Source organism: Pantherophis guttatus, chromosome 1, assembly GCF_059756535.1.
Source record: "Pantherophis guttatus breed Tessera chromosome 1, ASM5975653v1, whole genome shotgun sequence".
NCBI classification, from domain to species: Eukaryota; Metazoa; Chordata; class Lepidosauria; order Squamata; family Colubridae; genus Pantherophis; species Pantherophis guttatus.
Genome location: NC_142063.1, coordinates 183,664,310 through 183,679,260, shown reverse-complemented (window position 1 = coordinate 183,679,260; position 14,951 = coordinate 183,664,310). Strand labels below are relative to the sequence as shown.

Genomic DNA, 14,951 nt, shown 5'->3' with positions numbered 1-14,951 from the left:
TGGTATAGGAAGCTGAAGTTCTGTTGACAACACCAGTTTTTAAGCCAGTAGTTTGTTTCTAAAATCCTTTGCTCCCTCATTGGATGTTGGTCTTTTGTTGGAAGTATAGATGAAAACGCCACTTCTGCTCCTAATTCTTTAACTTTCTTCCCTAGCTGTTATCTCTTGTTATTGTTTTCAGATTCATTGTTGTGTCATTGGTCCCCACATGTAGGAGAAGACAGGGGTAGTAATCCATGGGGTTGATTATTTTAGTAAGGTACTCAGTTACATCTTCTATTTTTGCTCCAAAGACACTATATACCTCCCTAGATTGTCTGCGTAGTCTGCAGTCAATAGTTTCTGTTCCCCTAAGAATTGAATCTACTATCACCAATATTCACCTTTTTTTTTCCTAGGGAAGTCTGAAATACTTTTCTTCCTATTGCAGGAATGCTGGGTTGTGCCTCTTTTTTTGGAACTATTGATGAAATGCTCTTTTGTGAGTGTCTATATATTTTCATCCAGGAGGAGGCTATGAAAGCGATTGTTGAGTTCCAGAGGGGCTTCACTGGAGTGGGCTAGAATAGATAGTAGGGACTTTGGTCTTGGTTGTTTTCTTATAAGAATGACATGTTTCCATTGGTCTTGCTCTTTAGGTACATATTTATGCTTATTTTTTATGGAAGCAGTTTGTTCCCTATTGTGTTCAATTTGGGTGTATTACGTCTATAAAATTTTATGAAAGGAAATGGAAATGCTATAATAGGAATGGTTTAAAAATAAGTCTGCAAATGTCAAAAGAATCAACTTAGGATAGTCTCCAAATTATTTTATACCATATACTGAGAAAGAAAGAGGGATATTAGTCCTATTCTGTTTACATAATTTATACAATCTATTTTCAATTTCTTGTTTATTGTTTTCCCTTGTTGCAGTAAAAGAAACTAAGAAGGGCAATTAAAAACCTTTTGATTTTACACTGCAGATTTGGCGTGGACATACCCAGTGGAAGAAAACTTTGAAAATTAGAGAAGAAGAAATGGTATTTCTAGGCATGGTAAATCTTTAAATGTTTTTTTATTTGAATAATAATTAAATTTAACTCTTTTGATTAATATAAAATGAGTGTTGAAAAGGTATACTATGCAAGACAGTTGTTAAGAGCAAATCTTTATGCAAAAAAAGACAACATGTTGATACTGGAAATTTCTGCATCTGAATCAAATAAGAGTGGGACCCAGAAAACAGAGTGGCAGTAATGAATCTGGCAAGGTTCTTGGCCCATCTGGCTTTAAAAAAACCCTGACATATTAAGTGCCCTTATTTATATAATAAATCATCTTCATGTGAATCCACATAGGCTTCCTTAAAAGCCATAAATGTTGGCTGACTTAACACTTTATTTCAAATGTGCCCAACTACCTAGGAAAAAAGACAGTATGGTGGTATATGGTGAAGGTGCTAGACTAGGATTAGGAAGACCCAAACTCTTGTGTATTCTTAGCTTCAGGGATTAATTTTGTGACAGAGTCAATTGTGCTTTCTCAGCCAAAATCTACTTTACAGGGATATTGTTGTGAGGAAAACTGGAAGGAGAAAGTATAATGTAGGCTACCTTAAACAAAACATAGGATATTAACCAAATAAATATACAGACAAATACGGTATGGCATTTATATGGGAATTAGAAAGAGTAAGAAGAAGCAACATTATCTATTTGCCTTCTGCTAAGCAGATGTTGCATCTACCAAGGCAGCCATTTTATGAAAAAAACCATTGTTGATCAGGAATCTGATGAATTTGATGATTGCTCTTAAGTTAAGATGTGAGGCTAAAGTTCAGGCCTCAGTAGTCCTTTGAGGTCACGGAAAGTCCCTAAGGAAACCACAGGCATGTGATCAGAATCGCAGAAGATGTGCTTGACTATTTTTATAATTTCTATATTTCTATACCTTATCTGTTGTGTGCCAGCTTCCTCATATGTAACTAAGTGCAAGCAAAGAAATGTATAAATATCTGCCTCACACTGTGTTCAGCATTCCTTCTTAGGAAGGACCCATCTTTATTCAGCTGAATAAGCACATTGGCTTATCAGTACACATACCTGGATTCTTATCTGTCTTTATTTTATTGAACCACATCTGTCAATCTGCATAACACCATGGCATGCTGTCAAAATTTTAAATAATGTCCCCTAACCCAGAAAAAAATACAGGAGGATAACAGGAGATGGATTTAAAAGACATACTACTTCTACTACTAAAAGGTAGCTGAAGGGAGAGCAGAAGATGGTCAACTGTATATAAATATCTTCTATCAACATGCAGGAGTAGTTTCTATGCATGAAGTTTGATTTTTTTTTCATCCTCAACCCTAGAAAGTGTGATGACCTTAAATAAAGGAATATAATAATCAGCACTGCTTTGTTAAGTCTTTGTAAGTTACCTAATGTTATGCACTATACAACTATAAATAAAAGAGAAGTGGAGTTGTATTATATATGAAAAATAACTACACCTCTATAGAATGCAAAAATGAAAACGTTCTTCAATGCATTTTGGTTAATATAAAAGGAAAAAAGAATGATATTGCCATACGTGTATACTACAGACCACCAAATCAGAATAAATAGATAAAATTTTGCTAATCAGCTAGCTAAAGTGTTCAGGAAGAACACTACGATAGTAATAGGGACTTTCACTTGCCATCAACTGGGAGACAAACTGCACCAAGTGAGAGATCAAACAGATTCCTGATGAACCTAGCAGAAAACTTTATCATCCAAAAAGTAGAGGAGGGAACTAGAGGGTCAGCTGTACTTCATTTAATTCTTACTAATATGGATGAAATGATAAAAGATGTCTATGCCCAGTCTAACACAATACCACTGAGAAACAAAAACCAAGAATCAAATGTCAAAAATAATGTAAAAAGTTTCTTTCAAGTTTCTTTCAAAATATAAAAAATAAGATGAAAGTTAAGGAAACAATCAGTCTACTGAAGGGAGAAGGTGGCATGGAAGTAACGGGCAGCAGAAAGGGGAACTGCTTTCTGCTGCCCATTACCTCCATGCCACCTTTCAACATATAAAAACAAGATTAAAATCAAGGAAACAATCAGTCCACTAAAGGGAGAAGGTGGCAATGGGCAACAGAAATGGGAACTGCTTAATTCATTCTTTGTATCTGTCTTTACACAAAATGAAAATATAATCCAACCTCACAAAAATAGTACTGTAAAAGACAGATTTGTGATGACTCCCTCAGATGCTTCCCCAAATACCTCTCCACATGTCAGCTCGGAGGAAGATGAAGCAGTTCCAGGAACATCAAGAGGGGAGTTGGTCAGTGGCTCCAAGCAGCCGGCTGAGAGTGATTTGGCTGAAGCACAGCTGCAGCAGGACAGCCCTGAGGCTTCAGGTGGGGAAAGCATGCAGCTGCAGCCTGTCAGCGATGAGGAAGAGGAACTGCCTTCTGCACTGATCCAAGAACACGTAGGGCAGAGAAAAGGCAGGAGCAACAAAGGTCAGCCAGATTACTCACGAGGAGGCAGCCTCACCCTTCTTGATGGGCTACACAAGAAATTGGCTATTTAGCACAGCAGGAGATGATGTTGATGTTGGGAACAGCGTGTTTGTTTTCTTGCTGTGTGTTCTTGCCTTGAACTTTGGATCATGTCTTTTCAGCTGTTTGCCTTGCCTTGCCTTTGCCTGTGGATTTGCCTTTGCCTTGAGGACAAGTGTTGGCTTCATTTGAATAGTTTGTGAAACTCATTGAGGTTGAGCTGGTGCCATCTAGGGAATACCAATTCAGGCTCAGAAGCCTTAATAAAGATGCCTTGAACCCATGGTGTGTGAGGGAAGGACAGCACAAGATTAGGAATGCAAGTGAAAATTAGGAATACAAGTCAAAATAGGCAAGAAAATAGTAAGAAACCACCTAACCCCATTTCTCTTCTGCTTTTCTTAATGCTGTGGTGCTGCAATGTTTCCTGACCCTTCTGAACAAAGTCTGGATGCAGCTTCTTTTGTGTGCAGTGGGGAGGTTGCTTATGAAGCTGAGGATCTGGTCTGTGTGGGTAGGTTTGTACTAGACACAGGTTTCCAGTTCTCCTTTTCTAGTCTCCTAATGTCAATGTCGCGGAATGGGAATTTTTGCCCATTTCCTCTTCATGTGTGAATTTAATCCCCGGGGGTATGTTGTTGAGTAGGTGGTGTGTTTCTTTAACGTGGGACCATTTGATGATGAGGAAGATGTCATTGATGTAGCATGTTCAGAATTTTAGTTAAATGGTGGATAGGGCTTTGAGTTTTTGCATGACTACTTCTGCTATTAGGCCTGATATGGGTGATCCCACTGGGTGCCTTGAACTTGCTTATAGATTTTCCCATTGCAATATGTATTGAGAGGCATAGGTCCAGAGATTTCATGGTGGTTTCTGTGAACATGGGATGTTCAATGTCAATTGAGCTGAAGAGTGCAGTGACATTGAAGGAGACCACAATTTCTTCCTTGTTGATCTTGGTGTGCTTGATGAGTTGGAGAAATTGTTCTGGGGAATTTATTGAGTAGGCTGAGTTGTTGACTAAGTGTCTGAGTTTCCTCTGCAGGGTTTTTGCTAATTTGTATGTTGGTGTACAAACTAGCAAAAACCTTGCAGAGGAAACTCAGACTCTTAGTTAATGCAGCACACAACAGCATCAAGAAAAGCAAAAGAGAAACAGCTGCTTGACATCTTTCTATGCAACGGCTATCCGAAGAACTTTGTATTCAGACAAAGCACCCAAACCACAATGCACCACACAGCCAACCCACATGCAAAAACTAACCCTATCATACACAAAAGGGGTGTCGGAAATGACAGCCAGAATTCTCCAGCCCCTAGGAATAGTAATAGCCCACAAACCCACAGCACATTCCTCTAGGAACCAAAGACAAGATACAGAAGGATGAAAGACACAATGTAATTTATGATATTAACTGTAACAGTTGCAACCAATTCTATGTGGTACAAATATCACAATTAAAAATCAGAATACATGAACACCAGCTGTCAGTCAAATGCCAGGATCCCAAATCCCTAATCTCTACCCACACTGACACCAAACAGCATCAATTTGATTAGAACAACACTAGAATCATTGGCCATGCTATCACCCGCCACATGTATGAGTTCATTGAAGCCTGGAATTTCACAGGCAATTCCATCAACAGACACATAGACCTATAACCAGCCTATGAACTCCTCAGAATTCAACTGAGGAGTCAACCAGCAACAGCACCAACCCTCAACCAATTCATGCAACTAGCACTTCACCTCCCAGTGACCCTCACCTGACATGACCTCCCCATCATCATAACAAGACACTCACCTGATGTAAACCACACCTGACCCAGCACAAGACCCTCACCTGATGTGACCTCCCCATCACAAGATTTACCACACAAAGCCTTTATAAGCAGAAGAACACCAACACAAACATCCCCTAACTCTGCTGAAGATGTTACTTAGCCTGGCAATAAAACATTTGGAAACCAACCCACAAGCTCGGAGAATCAACCTCCACCCTCAACTCTATAATATACATTGGAAGACTTAGATGGTACGGGCACATTGTACACAGTAAAGAAGACTTGGTGGCAAGAACAGCCAGGCATCTGGACCCCGATGGCCAGCAATCCCATAGAAGAAATGAATGGATCATATCAAGGAGAACATGAAATATGTGGCCATTGCTTCTGATGGAGATAACTTTGCCAACAAGCGGTCCCTGCCATAACGTGGGAATAATTCTAGGAAGAAGAAGCCTCTATAGTATACATTAAAATAGTACTGACTAATTTGAATAGTTTATCAACACCTAATATCTCCCAAATGTTCTCCCAGACCTACATTTTTACTTCTTCACGGAAGCTACTAGAAAAGAGGGAGGCAAGTTATTTCATAAGAGAAGGCCCTGCTATAGGATCTCTGTAAATGGAACTTTCTTGGAAATGGGACCTTCAGCAGGGTCTCTCTTCCAGATTTTGTTGGATGGGCAGATTATTAAATATAATCTAATCTCTTAGATAGTTTCAATATAAGAAAGATGGGTTTTTATAAGAAATACCAGAAATTTTGTGTTAGAGGTGGCAGATCCCCAAAACAAAATTAGAAATTAAGACGCTTCGCTTGAAATAAACTCAGACTTGCCACAGTGACATTGAAATTATCAGAAAGGGAAAGATAATACTGTGCCTGATTTATAAATCAGCATTGGAAGGTACACATGTAGTTCCAACCATCCTGATGGAATCAGTTATAAAATATCACCATGATTGAACGATATAGATAAAATGTACCGGTGTTGAATCCTCTTTTTTGTATGAAAATTGTCTATTAAATGACAATATGGAAAAGGAGGAAAATGAAGATGATGTATAAATTGCTTGGTTTATGTCTGCTGAGCATATGAAGCTGTTTTACACAGAATCAGCCATATGAGGCTGTCTGCGTTAACTGACAACAATTTATTAAAGTCTCAGATAAAAATATTTCCTAGCCTTGAAATAGATACTACTAATTGAATGTATGATTCTTTGCGTGCAAACCTATCTTCTACTATTGATCTATGAATGCCATATGAATAGAAAGGCAGATCTAAATCAAAGTAATGTATAAGGAACTATGATGGCACAATGATTAGAATGCAGTATTGCAGACTGACACTGCTCACTGCCAGGAGTTCATTTCTGATTGGCTCAAGATTGACTCAGCCTTCCATCATTCCAAGATCGGTAAAATGAGCCAGATTGTTGGGGGCTCTATGTTGACTGTAAACCCCTTAGATAGTGCTATAAAGCACTATGAAGTGGTATATAAGTCTAAATGCTATTGTTATAGTAGTAAAAGAATTCTGCTATATATCATAGTAACTAACTTTGATTTGAGTTCTGTCACATGCAGTATACTGTACGAGTTATCAGTATAGCCGCCCTGAGAGGGGCGGCATATAAATTAAATTAAATTAAATTAAATTAAATTAAAGTAAAGTAAAGTAAAGTAAAGTAAAGTAAAGTAAAGTAAAGTAAAGTAAAGTAAAGTAAAGTAAAGTAAAGTAAAGTATTATTTTCAGAATCTTAATATAAAGAGTTCCCAAGTGAGAAACTAATGTAGAATATGAAATCATTCCTAATTGAAACACTGAAGGTAAAACAAGAAATGGAATAGGAGAAATAAAACCAGCAATCTTCTAAGTATTTGTCATCTATTATCCTGATCAAGACACCTAAATGGTCACATTAAAGCAAGTTGTTATATCCACTTCAGGCTGCATATAGCATCAACAAAGCTGAATTAGTTTCCTCTGATGTTAATAATAAAATAACTATGTTAATAAAACTGGAAATACAACATATGCAATATCTGTTTTTCAGATCCCACCACCCCATTTCCAGAGACCTAGTGCTTCGTTATTACGTGCCCAGAAAGTTGATACTTTAAGGTGTGAAATTCAGGAGAAATATGAATCAGACTTCCAGAAAGCTCTAGTAAGCATCAAAGAGCGAGTGAAAGAAATTGAAGGACCAGACATCAAAGAAACCCTCCAAGACCAGATCCGCCAGTGGTTTATTGAATGCCGGTGAGATACCATTCTTTCTTTCCTTAACCTCTCCCTATCTGTAACCACACTTATCATAAGAGTCTGTAAACATCATTTCTTCAAGACGGTTGGAATCAAGACTGCTTCAGTACAGAGAACAGTTTTAAACAAACCAAAAAAATATGGAAATCACAATTTGAATCATTATCATTTCTGTTATCACTGTTACCACAGATTCATGGATTTGGAGTACAATATCATATATTGTTGGAGTTCTTATGCAGAAATGTGTAACAGCTTATCTTTACTTATAAATAGAGTTGTCTTGCACAAAACTTTTTGTAAAGAGGTCAGTACAGTAATCTGTTTCCTTCAGTATGTTGATAATTGTCATTGATACTGATATTTACCAACAAATATTAATTTGTAGATTAGTTTACAATATAGCTAGAACTGACTAAATAATAATTTCAGAATATTTTCAGGGAATTGTGTTTAATTAAAAAGGAAAATAAACAGACCCAAGAAACTATAGACTGATTAGCCTAACATCAATACCTGGGAAGATACTGGAAAAAATAATTAAAAAACAGATATTTGAACATCTAGAAACAAGTAAAGTTATAACTAGAAGCCAGCACGGGTTTGTTAAAAACAGATCATGCCAAACCAATCTTATTTCATTCTTTGACAAAGTGACTAAATCAGTAGACCAGCAAAATACTGTGGACATAGTATATTTAGAATTCAGCAAGGCATTTGACAAAGTAGACCACAACCTACATCTTGATTTAGAAAAATGTGAGATAGACAGCATCACCACCAGATGGATTTATAACTGGCTGACAAACTATTCAATGAGTAGTTCTTAATGGTACTACATCTCCCTCGTTGTAACCTAAGATGTATACTATCTGTGATCTTCTTGCGCTGCGAGATTCCCCCCTCTCACAGATCTGGCCCTCCACATTATCGAGGGCCTACCTCAAGGACGGGTTTTGGGACCCAGAGAGGTGGCATGTGAAAACCAGGGGGTTGAGGGTTTTTTTATCAAATTTTTTAGTTAAACTTTTAAGGGGTCCCAGGGAGGGGGAGGGTTGAATTAGAACTCGGGTTGTGGGTTTGGGGGAAAACCCACAAGGGGGAGGGTCGGGTCTGGCCTCAAAGTGCGGCGAGGGGGGTGGGGGACCTGGGGTCGAGGGGGGGGTCAGAGCTCATCTGGATAGTGTTTCAAACATCAATACTGTGGGTGGGAGGGGTAGATATGGCGGGAGCAGAGGGCCATATCGTGTTAGGGAAGCGCGCACTCGCTGTTTACGAGCGATGGCGTGCTCCGGCCCCCAAGGCTCCACCCGTTCCCCAGGTTGCATAGACCCTCAGGGCCCAGGCCTTCGGCTGATGTTATGCAATGCCAGGTCCGTAGTAAATAAAGCCCCCTTCATTTGTGATCTTATTCAGGAGGGGGGTGCGGACCTGGCAGGTATTACGGAGACCTGGTTGGGCCAGGAGGGGGGGTTCCCCTCATTGAAATGTGCCCACCAGGTTTCCGCGCATTCCATCAGCCAAGGTCACGGGAGGGGTGGGGGGGTAGCGGTTATCATTAAAGATGGTCTGAGATCGAGGGAGGCCACTGTTCCTCAGACAGCCGGCTGTGAATCCCTCCTTGTGAAATGGGGTCACGGGGTTCAGAGGGGTTTGCTGATCACGTACCTGGCTCCCTGCCACATGGCAGCAGCCCTGCCTGAGCTACTCAATGTCATCGCCGCGGTGGCGGTTGATACCCCTAGGTTTATGGTCATGGGGGATTTCAACCTGCCGTCCGTGGGTGAGACGTCTGAGGTGGCTCAGGAGTTCATGGCTTCCATGACGGCCATGGACCTGACCCAGTTAATTCATGGCCCTACCCACACGGGGGAAACATGCTGGATCTGGTTTTTGTCTCTGGACAGTGGTTGAGTGATCTTGAGATAGGGGATATAGTCATCGAGCCCTTGTCATGGTCTGATCACTCTCTCCTTCGTCTCAACCTTCGAACCGCTGCACCCCGTCGCAGGGAGGCGGAGCCGGTAAGATGGTTCCGTCCCAGGCGCCTGATGGAGCCTGATAGGTTCCAGATAGAGCTTGGGCCATTTCCTGAGGCTCTGGCACACGCCTCGACTGGAGACCTAGTGGCCCCCTGGGATAGGGTGGCCGCTGGAGCTCTGGACCAGGTCGTGACTTTGCGGCCTCTGACCCGGCGCCAATCTCATTTGGCTCCTTGGTTCACTGAGGAGCTGAGGGAGTTGAAGCACCGGAAAAGATGCCTAGAGAGTAGTTGGAGGGCCAGTCTTTCTGAATCGGACCGGACACTGGTAAGATTTCATATTAGGAATTACCTAGTGGCGATAAAAGCAGCGAAATATAGCTATTTTGCTGCTCTTGTTGCGTCATCAGATAACTGCCCGGCCACCCTGTTTAGGGTGACCCGCTCCCTGCTCCACCAGGAAGCACGGGAGGACCCCTTGGAGGGTAGAGCCGAGGATTTTGTTCATTATCTGCATGACAAAATCACTCAGATCCGGGAAGATCTGGACTCCGACTGGGTAGACTCAGGGGGAGGGACTGGGGCAGGTCTTGAGAATGTTATCTGGGATGAGTTTGATCCTGTGACCCCTGAGGACATGGACAGGATTCTGGGCAGATTGAACGCGACCACTTGTTTATTGGACCCGTGTCCCTCCTGGTTAGTGCTGGCTTCCCGGGAGGTGATGCAAGGCTGGCTCCAGGAGATTATAAATGCTTCGTTGGGTGAGGGTGACTTCCCCGCCGCCTTGAAAGAGGCGGTGGTGAGGCCTCTCCTCAAGAAGCCTTCCCTGGACCCAGCAATGTTGGTTAATTATCGTCCGGTCTCCAATCTTCGTTTTGTGGCGAAGGTTGTCGAGAGTGTGGTTGCGCAACAGCTCCCCCAGCACCTGGATGAAACGACGTATCTGGATCCGTTCCAGTTGGGCTTCAGGCCCGGGTACAGCACGGAAACGGCATTGGTCGCATTGGTAGATGATCTCTGGAGGGCTCGGGACAGGGGGTGCTCCTCTGTCCTGGTTCTGTTTGACCTCTCAGCGGCTTTTGATACTATCGACCATGGTATCATGCTGCACCGGTTGGAAGAGTTAGGGGTGGGGGGCACTGTACTGCGGTGGTTCTCCTCCTTTCTGTCTGACCGGTTGCAGTCTGTGTTGGCAGGGGGGCAGAGGTCGACCCCAGGGCCCCTTATATGTGGGGTGCCACAAGGGTCAGTCCCCTTTTGTTCAACATTTATGTAAAGCCGCTGGGTGAGACCATCCGTGGTTTTGGGGTGAAGTACCACCAGTACGCTGATGACACCCAGCTGTACATCTCCACCCCAGACCACCCCAACGATGCCCTTGAAGTGATGTCCTGGTGTCTGGAGGCCGTGCGGATCTGGATGGGGAGGAACAGGCTCAGACTCAACCCATCCAAGACTGAGTGGCTGTGGTTTCTGACATCCCGATATAGTCAGTTGATGCCATCGCTGACTATTGGGGGCGAATCGCTGGCCCCCACAGAGAGGGCTCACAACTTGGGCGTCCTCCTAGATTCACGGCTGTCATTAGAAGAGCATTTGACGGCCATGACCGGGAGGATTTTTCATCAGGTTCACCTGATTCGCCAGTTGCGTCCTTTTCTGGATCGGGACTCCCTATACACAGTCACTCATGCCCTCGTCACTTCCCGCCTGGACTATTGTAACGCTCTCTACATGGGGCTCCCCTTGAGGAGCACCTGGAGGCTCCAACTAGCGCAGAATGCGGCCGCGCGGGAGGTTATGGGAGCAACATGGCGCTCCCATGTGACACCTCTCCTGTGCGAGCTGCACTGGCTCCCAGTGGTCTTCCGGGTGTGCTTCAAGGTTTTGGTTACCACCTTTAGAGCGGTCCATGGCTTAGGACCTGCTTATTTACGGGACCGCCTACTACCACAAACAGCCTCCCACCGGCCGGTACGCTCTCATAGAGGGGGACTCCTCCGGGTGCCGTCAGCCAAAAAATGTCGACTGGCGGCCCGTAGGGGGAGGGCCTTCTCTGTGGGGGCACCTACTGTCTGGAATGAGCTCCCCCCGGAGATACGAAGGATCCCGGACCTGCGCACCTTCCACCGCGCTGTGAAGACCTCTTTATTCCACCAGGCGGGCTTGGCCTAATCCTTTCCCTCTTTTTTAATATGTAAATTTTAATTTGTTTTAAATTATTGGGGTGTTTTAATTTGTCAGGGCCAAAATTATTTAATTCGATTTTATCTGTTTTTTAAAATTTTTTGTATCTATGTATTTTATTGTTTGGCTGTTCACCGCCCTGAGTCCTTCGGGAGTAGGGCGGTATACAAATCAAATAAATAATAATAAATAATAATAATGGAGGGAAGTAAGCAGTGGGGTGCCACAAGGTTCTGTCTTAGGCCCAGTACCGTTCACTATCTTCATAAATGACTTAAATACGGGAATAGAAGGGGAACTCATCAAATTTGCAGATGACACTAACCTGGCAGGAATAGCCAACACCCCAGAAGACAAGCTCAGAATCCAAAAAGATCTTGACAGACTAGAACAATGGGCCCTATCCAACAAAGTGAAATTTAATGTAGAAAAAAGTAATGTTTTACACCAGGACAGAAAAAACCAAAGGTACGAGTACAGATTAGGCAAAACCTGCCTCAAAAACAGTAACTGTGAGTGGTACCTTGGAGTCCTAGTGTACGATTAGTTAAACATGAGTCAGCAGTGTGTGGCGGCAGCCAAAAAAGCTAATACAATCCTTGGTTATATAAACAGAGGCATAGAATCAAAATCACGTGAAGTATTATTGCTGCTTTATAAAGCCTTAGTAAGATCACTGTCAGGTCTCCTATTAGAATGCTGTCATTCTGAATTGGGGGGAGAACCGTGGGTGGAATGGTTTGCATGCTTTCACTTTTGCTGTAACTGCTTGGGAATTGAGGGGGGAGAAGTGGCCAACTGCAGTGACTCCCTCTCTGCTGGTTCCAACCAGGTATTCAAAGTCACAACATGCCGAGGACAACTTCTTCTCACCATCCAGTATCAGAGTTTCTCATAATATGTTTGTGGTATTTTATTGGCTACAGATGGACATGGGCTATTGGGGAGGGGGTTGAGGGGCGAAATTAGCCTAATGCTTTATGCCTGAATTTTAGACTCTGCCTGACTCTTCTGCCATCACTAATTCTCAGTCAAAGTTCCTTTTGAAATATAAACTGTTTCAAGAGTTTTACTTTCTTGAGAAGGTAGCTGAGGCAGGTCTTTACATTAGGCAGAGTCTGAAATCTGATACTGCATTCAGTTTTGGTCACCACATTACAAAAAAGATGTTGAGACTCTGGAAAAAGTACAAAGAAGAGCAACTAAGATTATTAAAGACCTGGAGACTAAAACATATGAAGAACAGTTGCAGGATTTGGGTTTGGCTCGTCTAGAGAAAAGAAGAATTAGGGAGGACATGATAGCAGCATTCTAGTATTTGAGAAGCTGCCACAAAGAGGAGCGGGCCAGATTATTTTCCAAAGAACCCCAGAGGGCAGGACAAAAAACAATGGATGGAAAACTAATCAAGGAAAGAAGTAACTTGGAATTAAGGAGAAACTTCTTAACAGTGAGGACAACTAACCAGTGGAACAGTTTGCCTTCAGAAGTTGTCAGTGCTTCATCACTGGAGATTTTTAAGAAGAGACTGGACAGTCACTTGTCTGAAATGGTATAGGATCTCCTGCTTGAGCAGGAGGCTGAACTAGAAGACCTCCAAGGTCTCTCCCAACTCTGTTCTGTTCTGATTCTGATTCATTGTATTTGATACTAATTGAGAATAATGAGATACAGATTTTTTTTGTATTTTCAATTAAACTTCACTTTGGCCCTCTTGGAAAAACTTTGTCCATCATCAGGTTAGGTTGTCTGGCTTTCACTAAGGCTACCTTTTCCTTCTATTCATTCATGAGAGAGTTTAGTTTCCCACAATAGCAATAGCACTTAGACTTATTTACTGCTCCATAGTGCTTTACAGCACTGTCTGAGTGGTTTACAAATGTCAAGATATTGCCTCCAACAATCTGGGTCCTCATTTTACCAGCCTTGGAAGGATATAGATGATATAGTACTCTATCCATAGTCTGTGTGCATGTGTGCATATAATCTTACATTATTTCTTGCACAGTCTAACTTGACAAAACTATTTTTCTTTTTTTTTTATTTAAAAAGTTCTAACAATCATTATATCAATTTCCCCCCCTCCCACCCACCCCTGTCCCCCCTCTCCCCTCTCCCTCCAACCCCCCAACACCCACCCACCCCCGGACTTCCCAGAGCAAAAACAGGGTATAACATAACAAACTTAAGCTAAAATAAGCTAACTTTCTGTGGTCTCCAAACTCCCTCTTACTCTTTAACTCCCCTTTCAATTAACTAAACATATTCAAAAAGGAAATATAGATTTCATTCATAAGCTATTTGAAACTTTTTAGTCCGATATTTGTTTTGAATATAGTCAATCCATCTTCTCCATTCCAGTATATATCTTTCATTTGAATGGTCCTTCAAATACGCTGAAATTTTAGCCATCTCTGCTAAATTCACTACTTTTAGTGTCCATTCTTCAATAGTCGGCAAGTCTTCCTTCTTCCAGTACTGTGCCACCAAGAGTCTGGCTGCTGTTATTAAATTTAAAATCAACTTAGTCTCTATAACAGTACAATCTGTAATTATGCCTAACAAAAAGAACTGTGGAGTAAATTTTATCTTCTTTTTGAGAATATTTTGAATAATCCACCATATTTTTATCCAAAATGCCTTAATTTTTTTTACATGTCCACCATATATGATAATACGTGGCATCATCACATTCACATCTCCAACACTTAGGTTGCACACTTGGATACATACAGGCTAGCTTTTTAGGATCTAGATGCCATCTATAAAACATTTTATAAAAATTCTCTCTTAAATTTTGGGCTTGCGTGAACTTCACATTTCTAACCCATTTTTTTCCCCATGTTTCCATCATTATTGGTTCTTCAATATTTTGTGCCCACTTTATCATACAGTCCTTAACTAACTCCGTTTCTGAATCTATTTCTACCAAAGCATTATACAACCTTTTTATGTGCATTTGACTTTGATTTCTAATCTGTTTTACCAAATTCTTCTCATTTTGCAGAAAACCAATTTTCTGATCTTCTCTCCATCTAGCTTGCAACTGTACATATTGAAACCATGTTCGAATTGTCCTTTCTTCTCTTAGTTGATTCAAAGATTTTAATTGTAATATACCTCTTTCCTTGTTAAGAAGCTCTTTATATGTAATCACATCCTGCCTTTGCTCTA

General features: G+C 41.7%; 1 protein-coding gene across 6 annotated transcripts in view; it reads left to right on the top strand.

The window, feature by feature from the left end:
• The window catches only part of DRC11 (dynein regulatory complex subunit 11), a 277,555-nt gene that overhangs the window by 101,566 nt on the left and 161,038 nt on the right, over positions 1–14,951 (top strand). For all 6 annotated transcript variants that reach the window (XM_087885743.1, XM_087885733.1, XM_087885750.1 and 3 more), the window contains 2 exons: positions 968–1,039; positions 7,398–7,603. In XM_087885743.1, coding sequence (XP_087741869.1) covers positions 968–1,039; positions 7,398–7,603 — 278 coding nt within the window. The remainder of the gene's footprint in view (positions 1–967; positions 1,040–7,397; positions 7,604–14,951) is intronic.